Genomic DNA, 13,573 nt, shown 5'->3' with positions numbered 1-13,573 from the left:
GATTCTCCAAAGGAAATCCAGCACAAACACAACTTCACACACTCAAAGTCCTGCACAGTAAATGAGCTGATGAGCGTTTGTGCTGCTGCCTGATAACAGAACAATAGTTCTGCTGCTTCCTGTTCTGGAAACACACATTTATAAATGTTCACTTGCTGTTGATCAAAGGTGTGTTGGTGGCTCTGGACGCTGAGGGAACTTTGTAAAAAACTAGATCAAATGTTAACGTCCTGGCAGAGGCAAAGAACTTTGATTTGATATTTGATTAGATTCATGTTTCAGCTCAGATTGACAGAAATATTTGAACTGCTGCTGTGTTAAAGGGAACACTGCTGTTAGAAAGCACCTGATCTGTTTCTGCACACTGAATGTTGCACTTCTCATACTGCAGTACTATTAAAATAAGTACACAATACACTACTTTTGAACTCATGATTGAATGTTGCTGTAACAAGCCATTAATGTGATTCAAAGTGTTCATGGTTTCCCAGCACAACAAATGATTGCACAAGTGTGACTGATCCACTTTCTAATGTGTGTGTAGCCCACACTGTGTGTCACTGTGTCACAGGTGAGTCTGTGTGTCCAGGTTCTATGAGGACAACAGGATATAGTGACTGAGTCCAGCAGCCTAAATTCTGACTCCATCCTCAATTTAAATAACTCACACCAACAATTGACTACCATTCCCCTTGTGAAGCTTGCACTTCATTTTAATGTACTTCTATTCTGGTTCATCTGGTCTCAGTTTCTATAAGCACACAGGTTTCATCAGGGACTCTATGACCTCAGTAATCTTTGCTGGGCCTTAATGCTCTGAACAAAGCTGCACATCACAAGACTAAATAGAAATGAATCAGTCTTTCATTCTCACTGCTGTTTGACTTCAGCTCTCAATGTCCCACCATAACCCATGGAAAGAATTACTGTCCATCCAGGCTCCTGAACATGAAGCTGATGAAGGTGGAGTATTGTGAGGGCTGATGGAGATGATGATGAGGAATCCAGGAGCAGTGGGTGGATGGCAGCATCAGCATGAAGGATCAGTGTGAGAACACATCATCATCCACAAAGGAAACCAGTCTGAGTGTCTGACGCTCTTGTTAGAAAGACGCAGTCCCAGCAGTTAGCTTGTCTGCTAGTTAGCTGAGAGCTAACTCACTTGTACATTGAATACCAAACTGTGTAAACCAGGGGTGTCAAACATATGGCCCGTGGGCCAAATCCAGCCCTTGAGATAATTTCATGTGTCAAATATTGATGAATTTTCAGGCTTGCTGATAATCAATGTGAGCACGGCTGAGATGTTATTCTGATGAGCAAACCATGTGGCCAAACACTTTAAGAGACAGACTGGGATCATACCATTATGTGAAAGAGGACGGAAATGTCCCATAGACAGCAAGGGTAGTGGTAGAGACCAGTACACAGAGAAATGGGAGCTGTACTGAAATGCAAGCGTGTCAGGAAAGAGTGAAAAGGCAAAATGAGCAGCATCTGGCTGCATTTCAGTGATATTGGAGACCACAAAGCTGAGTGCAACATTTATACAGGACATATACAGGAGACGCTGAGAGTAGAACTGATAAAATTAGGAGCTGGCTAAAGTGAGACCCATTTTTATTTCCACCCATTTTCCATTGTGGAGGACAAAAGGTTTCAAACTGGTCCAGGTCTTAAACCTCACGTGTTCTTCCTAATAGCAGTAAATGGATAGAAATAAGGCTTTTATGAAAACACTGAATAAAACTTGCTGCCTTTAAAAAGACTAAATGTACAGTTCAGTATTGAACACTACATAAAATAAACTATATATAAAGTGTGTCTGAATGGCAGAGATGCAGAAATATGTGTATGTAGCACAGAGCCACGGCTCAGTGTCTGAATGAGTCTCACAGACCTGAATGTGCTGTTGAAGCCATTTATAATTATGACGTAATTCTTTACTCGTTTGATCTGCTCCTTACCACAAGCCACCAGACGTAGAAGGTTTTGGACTTTTAACTATATTTTCTGAAGTTTTACAACTTTTCTTACTGTTAAAAACCTCGTTATGGCCATTCATGCTGTACAAAGTAATTAGACATGTGTGGTATCTACAGAAATGTCAGAATCTCAGCTAAAAGTTCACAAAACCATCTCAACAACCACCAAACAGCTGAAACAGCAGGTGAACAGATCACACAAAAAAGATGTAAACACAAATCCCTCTGATCATCTGTTTTTTAAACATGAAGTGTAGTTTTGGATGTTCATTTACTGCTGGTTCAGTGAATTTTGGTTGGACAGTGATGAAACCTGCAGTCTCAGAATCTGTGAGAAGTCTGCTTTCAGCACGCAACAGCATTGTTGTGTTGTGTGCTGTGGATCCACCTCTGCAAACTCATCACTGTTTCACCATCATGTTTCTACTTAGACAATAACAAAGGAAGCAGTTCCCAGGAACTACTTCCTGTCTTGTTAACATAAGAGTACGTTGCCCTTCAAAGCACCTCCACTTCTCCTCTTATTAGAGGACTGCCTTATTATTAATCTGCTAATTCTGTCAGTTGATGAAAGAAAAATGCTTGATCTCACCTGAGAGTTTCCAGTGTACAGTGTGGACTCTTCAGTCCTTCAGACAGAAGCTTCACGCCTGAATCCTTCAGGTTAATGTTACTCAGGTCCAGTTGTCTCAGATTAGAGGTCTGAGAGCTGAGACCTGAGGCCAGAGCTTCACAGCTTCTCTCTGACAGGTCACAGTGACTCAGTCTGAAAAATAACAGATAAACAATTACAAAAATAAAACACTTATGTTGAAGTGTAATGAGATACTATTATATTTAGCAATATTTCATCTTGTTTTGTCAGGAAACTGAGCACTGATGCAGAGCAACATGTGGAGAGAATCAGAGGAGAAGAAGTGAAGAGAGAACAGCAGTAAAACAACACTGAATTGTTCAGTGTGCTTTTGATATCAACAGAATGTGTCAAACTTCTTTATTTTGTATTTGTTTTAGTAGAATTGATGATTATCACTTAGATAACAACCACAGGTCAGGTCTAAATTGCACTTTGGTGACAGATACACCCAGAAATATTTCAGAAACGTGGACAATTTGTGCTCCATTGTATTCAGTATTGAACAAACTGAGTACCGATGACCACTTAATATTTTTGATCTTTTATTTGAGTTGTTCCACCTGATCTGTGTTAACTAGAATAAACATTTAAAGCTAAAGCTATGATCACATATGTACTTACAGAGCTTTGTTGGAGGCTTTACCACCCTCGGATGTTGTTGCTTCCACAGGTTTCCCTCCAACAACCCTCTGTTCCTGCAGTAAGTTCAGTAAGATCTGGGTAACACTGAGCTCCTTGAATCTGGCTCCAGCAGCAGTTTTCACATATAGAAGGTTGGCATTTTGCTTGCGTGTCTCCAGGTCTGTTCTGAATGTAGACTTGAATTTGAACAGTAGGCGGGGTCATCATCTGAGCTCTCCATCACATGAGAGAGATGACAAAAACAGAATCACAGAGCATGAAACAAACGTTTCTCCTCCCAGAAGTTCAGTCACAGACCTGCAAACAGAAACAAGAGTCAAAGATTCAAATGACGCAGAGCTTTCATTTACTTATACCCAAACATGTCCTCTACATATTCGCTGTATTTACACACACAACAGGGCTGTTTGTCTCTCACACACAGACAGGACACTGAGAAATACATCAGTTAAATATACCTGCAGGCTTCCAGCTGTGTGCACTTTGCCCTGTTAGCTGTGATGCCATGGCAACCTTGGTGTTGTGCGCGATGCAGGGACGTGTTCAAAGGCAGACGTCTGGCAGCAGCATCATATTTGAGCACTATTTACTGAGTGTGCTGACTTTATTCAAATGTCCCACTGCTGTGCAACATGAATCACATGTTCTGCACGTTTCTGTAACTCCCAGGATACCATGGTTACCCAGCCACGCCCAGTAGTCTCCAGAGAGACCAACAGCTGGTCATGTTGTAACGCTGTGGCTTTCCTAGTCTCTCCTTTTTCTACAGCTCATGTGTTTCTTCTTGTGATGCTGCGTCTTGAGGCTCATACAGCCGTCATTGTTGATCCAAGAACGTTCCTCAGAGACTTCTTCAACAACAGATAACTTTAGTTGTATCAACATGCTCCTCCTGAACAGTTTAAAATGAACATGTCAAAGATCTGTACCTGTCTCCATGTTTCTGTCCCCGCCCCTTTCTTTCTGTCCTGGGTCATGTGAGCGCTGCAGTAGTATTAGGCCCACCCCAATGCTCCCATGGCTGAGATGCATAATGGCGCCCATTTCAAGCCAGCACTGATCAACATCCCTCCTGTGACCCATGGCTTTATATTCAGAGCCAGTGAGCACTTTCACAATAATCATGATTTAAAAACTGGTGATTAAAATAATTGCTGACGTTAATCAGTTAATCAGTTACGAGATAATAACAGGTTAAGTTCCCAATAACGACTTTGTTGACAAACTGATGTGATCTCCATGTTTCCTTTGTTGGACTGTGGGGGTGTCAGAACTGAATGTACTGAGTAACATGTAGAGTTTAAACATGTGTCAGTTCCAGTTTTAGAGCTCTAAAGTGCAGCTATCATGTAGGAATATGTTAGGAATAGACAGGAACACTGAGCACACTGAGGTCAAATCTTTATTTTACCACTCGCTGCATTCTTGATGTTCATGAATTCAGCAGGTTCATGATTGTCGGCACCATTAATCTCATATTTCCATAAAGTGTGTGAATTTGACTGCTTTAAAGGCTCATGTTCTCACTTAGATCATTTATTTCTACTTACATTTAATTCTGGGAAAAATGGGGATTACTTTGAAAACAGGAAGTATTTTCCCCAAAAATCAGCCCTGGATTAGTAAATCACTCCAACATGTTCTCAGGCAGAAGAAGCTGTCTTGTTATGAGGGAGAGAAGAAAAGCAGCTAAAAGCAGGTGTAAAAGTAAAGCAGAGGATGAGCTCAATAAAGGACACTCAAGGCTGGCTTGGAAAGGAATGAAGTCCATGGTGGGGATGCAGAACAAGGAGCAAAGATGAATGTGATGCTGAATCAGCAGAAGGCTTGGACTCATTGGATTCCAGCTTTGATATCATTGATTTCAATGAAGAGCTTTGTGATTGTAGCAAAGGGCTGGTAGCTCTGAGAGTCCCACTGATGAGGCGTCTGTGAAGGTTCGCAGTCATCTAAAGAGCTTAGAAAAAAAGGCATCTGGACTTCTTTAAGTTTCTTGAAGACGTTTCACCTCTCATCCAAGAAGCTTCTTTATTTCTAGGGTCAAATGGTGGAGAGTCCCAGATTAGCCTGTGTACAAACAGACTTCAGCCATATGAGAGTGAGTGAGTGAATGAGAGCACACACAGGACACTCTGATCTCTGAATGTGTGTGACGCAGTGAAAAAGAGGATTGTACTGGATATACTGTGACTGACAAACAGAGTTTAAAGAGAAAGGTGTTTGGATTAAAATGGATTATGCTAAAGTGAACGTGCTAATGAAATCTGAACTGACTGAAATGTGAAGTGAAGATTATTCATTATCTACTGAGTCAGACTCAGAGGATCAGGGATCAGAAGTTCTACAAAGAGTAGAACCAGACTTCCTGTATAGAGGTGTGTGGGCCTACTGATCCACAGTGTCAGCACAACTTTCACATCATATTCATCTCAGCACAACTAAAACATGTGACTGACCTCAGAGTTTCAAATCGACATCGTGGATTCTCCAGAAGAACACACAGCTGCTTCACTCCTGAATCCTGCAGGTTGTTGTAGGTTCCACTCAGGTCCAGCACTCTGGGATACGAGGGGTTGGACTTCAGCGCTGCTGCCAGATAATCACAGCTGATCACTGACAAACCACAGCCAAACAATCTGTATGAAGAATGAAAGATGTAAGTTTATTAGACAAAGTGTGAGCTTGAAATCATTCAGTGTTTCATCATCTGTTCAGAGCTGAAGAAGGTTCAGAATGTAGAAGTTTAGAAAATGGAAACTCCAAACAGCTGAAGCCAACAGGAAGCAGCTTCAAACAAACAAGAGAAAAAGATGAATTTTTCACATTAAAGTCGTACATTTATCATAAAGTTGTCAAGTTTTTCCGTGTGAAAGAGAAAAACTGAACAGGAATCCTCAGAGTTGAACACTCTGCACAGAGGTTCAGGTTCCTCTTCAGGTCCCAAAGTGCAGAACAACAAGGTTTCAAACAGCTTCGTTCCAGCAGCATCAGCCACAGAAATGCAGAGATAATTCTTTGGATCTCTTGGTTGTGTTGTATGATGCTGTGTTTGCATATCTGGTGTCTGTGTTGCTTTGTGAGGACGGATCATTTACTGCAGCTCCAGATAAACAGAGCTGGACCTGAACCTGGTAGCTTCACTTAGAAGACACTTGTGACGGGAACGTGTGAGAAGTTTTGAGCAGACAAGTGTTGATTTTGAGTCTGGGACGAGGTCTCCACAGTCTTTGTGGAGACCCACATTCTGCGTACTGCCTGTGAGAAGCTGCAGACATTTCTCCTCCAAATCCACTGAGAAGCTGCTCGTGGTGGTATTAGCTTCATGTGTGCGTGTTAGCATTAAGCCTCGGTGACACTCTGCTGTGGACACGGTCACAGCTGGACGCGTGACGGCCGAGTCGTCCTTCCTGCTAAACTTCTTTGAGGTGAGCTCGAAGCTGCTGCTTGGGGCGCATGCACAGCTGGTTATTGTACTGGAAATGTTCTGCAGAGGAGTCCATACGCTCACAACAAAGCTCAGTGTGAACGACGCTGTGCTTGCTCCAATGCTGATTGGTTAGAAAGTGGGCGGGAACAGGGAAGAGAGCGACAGCAGCGTTCAGTACAAACACGAAGGATCAAAGAAGAAGAACATGACAAGCTCAGATGGAGGCTGCAGTGGACACTTTTCATTGTTTTAACATTCGCTTTCACTTCAGCTTCACCAACAACAGCACAAGCAGAGCAGCCCACTGACTGCGTGGCCGTGACGGCGCCCCCTGGTGACTGTAAACCACTACAACATGTAGACGGCCGTCTGCTGCTCATTTCTTTGCCACCATCACAGGAGCTCTTTATCATGTTCTACACTCTCATTGGTTCTTTGTGTGCTTGTTTTTTAGAACAGTAGTCATTGTGATTGTTCAAAGAAGACAGTCAGCTGTGACTAAATGCAGCTCCTACAGCAGTGATTGGAATAACTACTGAAGCTAATCCAGTATCAAAGCTCAGGAATCAGCAGCTCCCACCTCGTTTTCTTTGAACAACTATTTTTAGCTGCTGTGTTTTTGTGTTTTCTGCGGACCTCAGACATCCTGCTGCTCTGGAGAACTGAAGCTCTAAAGGCTTCAGCCTTTATCTCCAAGAAACAAAGCTGATCATGGAGACCCAGCAGGTCAGCTGATCTGTGGACAGCACCAGCATCTTTAAGTAAGTCTGAGAGGTGAGCAGTCTTTGGAAGCCTTTACTGTCTGATAGTCTCAGAGCAGGATTTGGATCATTATTTGGCTTTTCTTCTATTATTATGTTTAGTTTCTGCTTCACAGATATTCTCTGAGATGTTCTCTGAAATGTTTCCCACTGTTGGACAAACTTTCACAGTTTCTTCATAAAGGAGATCTCCTGTGCAGTCCATCTGTGATAATATGTTAAACACTGAATTATGATTCATATCTGAATGTACTGACTGTTAATTATTGATGAGAACATAATCAGTAAATATAAATATGTTTGAGTTTGGCTTTGATGAATCAGAATAAAAGTAATAAAATAATGATTTTAGAGACAGGCCTAACTCAGGCCAGCTGACAGCCTGTGTACAAACAGACTTCAGCCATATGAGAGTGAGTGAGTGAATGAGAGCACACACAGGACACTCTGATCTCTGAATGTGTGTGACGCAGTGAAAAAGAGGATTGTACTGGATATACTGTGACTGACAAACAGAGTTTAAAGAGAAAGGTGTTTGGATTAAAATGGATTATGCTAAAGTGAACGTGCTAATGAAATCTGAACTGACTGAAATGTGAAGTGAAGATTATTCATTATTTACTGAGTCAGACTCAGAGGATCAGGGATCAGAAGTTCTACAAAGAGTAGAACCAGACTTCCTGTATAGAGGTGTGTGGGCCTACTGATCCACAGTGTCAGCACAACTTTCACATCATATTCATCTCACCACAACTAAAACATGCTGACGGACCTCAGAGATTCAAGTCCACATCCAGGACTCTCCAGAAAACCACACAGATGCTTCACTCCTGAATCCTGCAGGGTTTTGTTGTGACCCAGGTCCAGCTCTCTCAGATGGGAGGGGTTGGACTTCAGCGCTGCTGCCAGATAATCACAGCTGATCTCTGACAAACCACAGCCAAACAATCTGTATGAAGAATGAAAGATGTAAGTTTATTAGACAAAGTGTGAGCTTGAAATCATTCAGTGTTTCATCATCTGTTCAGAGCTGAAGAAGGTTCAGAATGTAGAAGTTTAGAAAATGGAAACTCCAAACAGCTGAAGCCAACAGGAAGCAGCTTCAAACAAACACAACAAGAGAAAAAAACTCTGAATGTTTCACATTAAAGTCGTACATTTATCATAAAAACAGGACAAAGACTTGAAAAAGTCGTGTTTGTCCTTCCAGGAACAACAAGGCTTCACTTTTAAAGGTGAAGTGTGAAAGAAACGGACATATTTGAAGTCCAACACCTTTTTCCAGTCACATTATTAAAGCAGACAAACTACAAGCTCATTTTCATTCCAACAAGTCATCTTCTGACCTGGACTAACAACACTGGTCTCTATGTGCAGCTGGCTGTGAGACCAGTGCTCAGGGAGCGTCTACAAAGTGCAACACTGAAAGAACATCACACACTCATTTGCTTCCAGCACTTTCACACAAACATCTACTGTCATTATTGTCACCAAACTCTGTGGATCCTTTATTGCAAATTCAAATGGGATCAAATGGTCAGACAAAAGAGGCTTATGAGGAAATATGATGAAATGTTGTGTATTAGCAGCAAGTTATTGAATCATTTTCCTCAGAAACCAAACAAAATGATTGACAAACATGTTTTTACAAACTCAGTGTTGGACTTGGATCAGCAGGATAAGCTGATGTTTAAAGGCATTTGAGTCTCGCTGTATGAGAGTCCAGTTATTACTCAATATTTATGGATGATGTTCTTTCAGTGTTGCACTTTGTAGATGCTCCCTGAGCCTCACAGCCAGCTGCACATGGACCAGCTGACATTACCCAGCATTAGAGGCGGCTGTAAAAAAATGGATTTTCCTATTTAAATGGTTTTAATTTGAATAAAGCGATGTTGATTCATTCAATCCTGAATCGATTTTTCATATAAATGTATTTTGCCAGAATCTCAGGTTAAAGCTCCCAAAAGTATTTCAACAACAACCAAACAGATAAAACAGTAAATGAGAGCAGCTAAACACACAAAGATGGAAACACAGATCGTGGATCGTTCACTCGACGGCACGTACACGGACACGCCGTCGGGCTGAAAGTGGACAGCTCACAGATCCTGAAGCTGCAGGTTTCATCTGTCTCCAACCAAAACTGACTGAACCAGCAGCAGAAGAAGATCCAAACTCTGCTTTACGTTTGATGAACATCGTCATGAATTCTCTCTGACTTTGACCTTTACTTCCTGCACAGCTCTCTCTCTCTCATTGTACTTCAAGAACAGTTTATCTTCAAAAATCTGTTTCCTGCATTATTTACTGCTTATTACGCACCAGTCTGCTGTTGTGTTCACTGCTGTCGGCCTCCGAAAACAAAGCCTCATTTCTGCTGTTCAATACTGAAGAAATTTAAACCTTTTAAAATGATGACAGATTACAAACTCTCAGCTGTGTCTGTAATCAAACCTCTGTAACTTTGCTTCCCTTCAGCAGCATCAGCTCATGTTCACATGTTGATTCATGGTTTGCTTCAGTTTTTGATTGACTGCAGAATATTTTGAAGGTTATCTGCTATAAAAAGCCAGAACAGGAAAATCTGCTTCATGTGTTTCTGTTTGATCCTCAGTGACTTTGACACAAAGGCCTCTGCTGTGATGATCACACCTCTGATCAAGTCTCACAGTGTCAGCTTTGTTTTTATACATATGGATATGTGCTGATAAATGATCAGAATTATAATATTTCCCACTGTCTGCTGTGTGCCGTGACCTTTGACCTGCTAAAGACAGTCAGCTGTGGATTATTCATTGTTGTGTCTGATACTTAGAACTGTGAGGAAGAAGCTACACAGTTAATCAGGGTCCCCTCTCTCTGAATCAGGAAAGGTGGGCAGGCCGTGTGTGGGCCGCGGGCCATACGTTGAGTATCACTGTTTGAAATGTAAACATTGTTCTGCTGCAGTCAATGGACTAAACCAGAGAAGAAGAAAACAGACTTTACCATGAAGATCCTCAGTGTGGATCAGTATAATATCAGCCTGATGTCTGCAGTTTAGTGTCAGCACAACTTTCACATCATATTCATCTCAGCACAACTAAAACATGCTGACTGACCTCAGAGTTTCAAGTCCACATCCTGGACTCTCCAGGAAACCACACAGATGCTTCACTCCTGAATCCTGCAGGTTGTTATTGTTACTCAGGTCCAGCTCTCTCAGATGGGAGGGGTTGGACTTCAGCGCTGCTGCCAGATAATCACAGCTGATCTCTGACAAACCACAGTCCTTCAATCTGAATAAAAAATGAAAGATGTAAGTTTATTAGACAAAGTGCTTGAAATCATTCAGTGTTTCATCATCTGTTCAGAGCTGAAGAAGGTTCAGAATGTAGAAGTTTAGAAAATGGAAACTCCAAACAGCTGAAGCCAACAGGAAGCAGCTTCAAACAAACAAGAGAAAAAAATGAATTTTTCACATTGAAGTCGTACATTTATCATAAAGTTGTCAAGTTTTGCCGTGTGAAATAAAAAAAACTGAACAGGAATCCTCAGAGTTGAACCCTCTGCACAGAGGTTCAGGTTCCTCTTCAGGTCCCAAAGTGCAGAACAACAAGGTTTCAAACAGCTTCGTTCCAGCAGCATCAGCCACAGAAATGCAGAGATAATTCTTTGGATCTCTTGGTTGTGTTGTATGATGCTGTGTTTGCATATCTGGTGTCTGTGTTGCTTTGTGAGGACGGATCATTTACTGCAGCTCCAGATAAACAGAGCTGGACCTGAACCTGGTAGCTTCACTTAGAAGACACTTGTGACGGGAACGTCAGGTCAAAAAAGTGCCCCTCCGACAGCCAAACCCATCTGTTCTCTGATTGGATAGTTACATTTGTGATTGACATGACATTGACCAATCAGATGAAAGGAAGAAAAATAGGGTCAAAATTCGTACTTGTAACTTGCAGGGATTTTTTTTGGCTAAGTCCACACACAAATCTTTTTTTACACAAACACACAAATCTTTTTTACACATACAAATTTTTTTCACGCACACACAAATCTTTTTTTACACACACACAAATCTTTTTTTAGACACACACAAATTTTTACATTCTTTTTACACATACAAATCCTGATTTACAAGTACAAAATATTTATGACCACATTTTGAGCCCATACAAATGTTCTGCAGACGAGTCCATGCGCTCAATACAAAGCTCAGTGTGGACGACGCTGTGCACGCTCCAATGCTGATTGGTTAGAAAGTGGGCGGGAACAGGGAAGAGAGCGACAGCAGTGTTCAGCACAAACACGAAGGATCAAAGAAGAAGAACATGACAAGCTCAGATGGAGGCTGCAGTGGACACTTTTCATTGTTTTAACATTCGCTTTCACTTCAGCTTCACCAACAACAGCACAAGCAGAGCAGCCCACTGACTGCGTGGTCGTGACGGCGCCCCCTGGTGACTGTAAACCACTACAACATGTAGACGGCCGTCTGCTGCTCATTTCTTTGCCACCATCACAGGAGCTCTTTATCATGTTCTACACTCTCATTGGTCTTTGTGTGCTTGTTTTTTAGAACAGTAGTCATTGTGATTGTTCAAAGAAGACAGTCAGCTGTGACTAAATGTAGCTCCTACAGCAGTGATTGGAATAACTACTGAAGCTAATCCAGTATCAAAGCTCAGGAATCAGCAGCTCCCACCTCGTTTTCTTTGAACAACTATTTTTAGCTGCTGTGTTTTTGTGTTTCTGCGGACCTCAGACATCCTGCTGCTCTGGAGAACTGAAGCTCTAAAGGCTTCAGCCTTTATCTCCAAGAAACAAAGCTGATCATGGAGACCCAGCAGGTCAGCTGATCTGTGGACAGCACCAGCATCTTTAAGTAAGTCTGAGAGGTGAGCAGTCTTTGGAAGCCTTTACTGTCTGATAGTCTCAGAGCAGGATTTGGATCATTATTTGGCTTTTCTTCTATTATTATGTTTAGTTTCTGCTTCACAGATATTCTCTGAGATGTTCTCTGAAATGTTTCCCACTGTTGGACAAACTTTCACAGTTTCTTCATAAAGGAGATCTCCTGTGCAGTCCATCTGTGATAATATGTTAAACACTGAATTATGATTCATATCTGAATGTACTGACTGTTAATTATTGATGAGAACATAATCAGTAAATATAAATATGTTTGAGTTTGGCTTTGATGAATCAGAATAAAAGTAATAAAATAATGATTTTAGAGACAGGCCTAACTCAGGCCAGCTGACAGCCTGTGTACAAACAGACTTCAGCCATATGAGAGTGAGTGAGTGAATGAGAGCACACACAGGACACTCTGATCTCTGAATGTGTGTGACGCAGTGAAAAAGAGGATTGTACTGGATATACTGTGACTGACAAACAGAGTTTAAAGAGAAAGGTGTTTGGATTAAAATGGATTATGCTAAAGTGAACGTGCTAAGAAATCTGAACTGACTGAAATGTGAAGTGAAGATTATTCATTATCTACTGAGTCAGACTCAGAGGATCAGGGATCAGAAGTTCTACAAAGAGTAGAACCAGACTTCCTGTATAGAGGTGTGTGGGCCTACTGATCCACAGTGTCAGCACAACTTTCACATCATATTCATCTCAGCACAACTAAAACATATGACTGACCTCAGAGTTTCAAATCGACATCGTGGATTCTCCAGAAGAACACACAGCTGCTTCACTCCTGAATCCTGCAGGTTGTTGTAGGTTCCACTCAGGTCCAGCACTCTGGGATACGAGGGGTTGGACTTCAGCGCTGCTGCCAGATAATCACAGCTGATCTCTGACAAATCACAGTCCTTCAATCTGTAAAAAAAATGAAAGATGTAAGTTTATTAGACAAAGTGTGAGCTTGAAATCATTCAGTGTTTCATCATCTGTTCAGAGCTGAAGAAGGTTCAGAATGTAGAAGTTTAGAAAATGGAAACTCCAAACAGCTGAAGCCAACAGGAAGCAGCTTCAAACAAACAAGAGAAAAAAATGAATTTTTCACATTGAAGTCGTACATTTATCATAAAGTTGTCAAGTTTTGCCGTGTGAAATAAAAAAAAACTGAACAGGAATCCTCAGAGTTGAACCCTCTGCACAGAGGTTCAGGTTCCTCTTC

General features: G+C 41.6%; 1 protein-coding gene across 6 annotated transcripts in view; it reads right to left on the bottom strand.

The window, feature by feature from the left end:
• Nucleotides 1-714: 714 nt before the first annotated feature.
• Nucleotides 715-13,573, bottom strand: part of LOC120720808 (ribonuclease inhibitor-like) — a 29,047-nt gene continuing 16,188 nt past the window's right edge. For all 6 annotated transcript variants that reach the window (XM_040010592.1, XM_040010591.1, XM_040010589.1 and 3 more), the window contains 3 exons: nt 13,093-13,272; nt 5,721-5,900; nt 715-2,751 (listed from right to left, as the gene is read on the bottom strand). In XM_040010592.1, coding sequence (XP_039866526.1) covers nt 2,574-2,751; nt 5,721-5,900; nt 13,093-13,272 — 538 coding nt within the window. In that variant the 3' untranslated portion in view covers nt 715-2,573. The remainder of the gene's footprint in view (nt 2,752-5,720; nt 5,901-13,092; nt 13,273-13,573) is intronic.

This window comes from Simochromis diagramma, unplaced genomic scaffold, assembly GCF_900408965.1.
Source record: "Simochromis diagramma unplaced genomic scaffold, fSimDia1.1 OVJJ01000601.1, whole genome shotgun sequence".
Taxonomy (NCBI): Eukaryota; Metazoa; Chordata; class Actinopteri; order Cichliformes; family Cichlidae; genus Simochromis; species Simochromis diagramma.
Note: the sequence above shows the minus strand (reverse complement) of the source record. Positions and strands in the feature narration are given on the sequence as shown.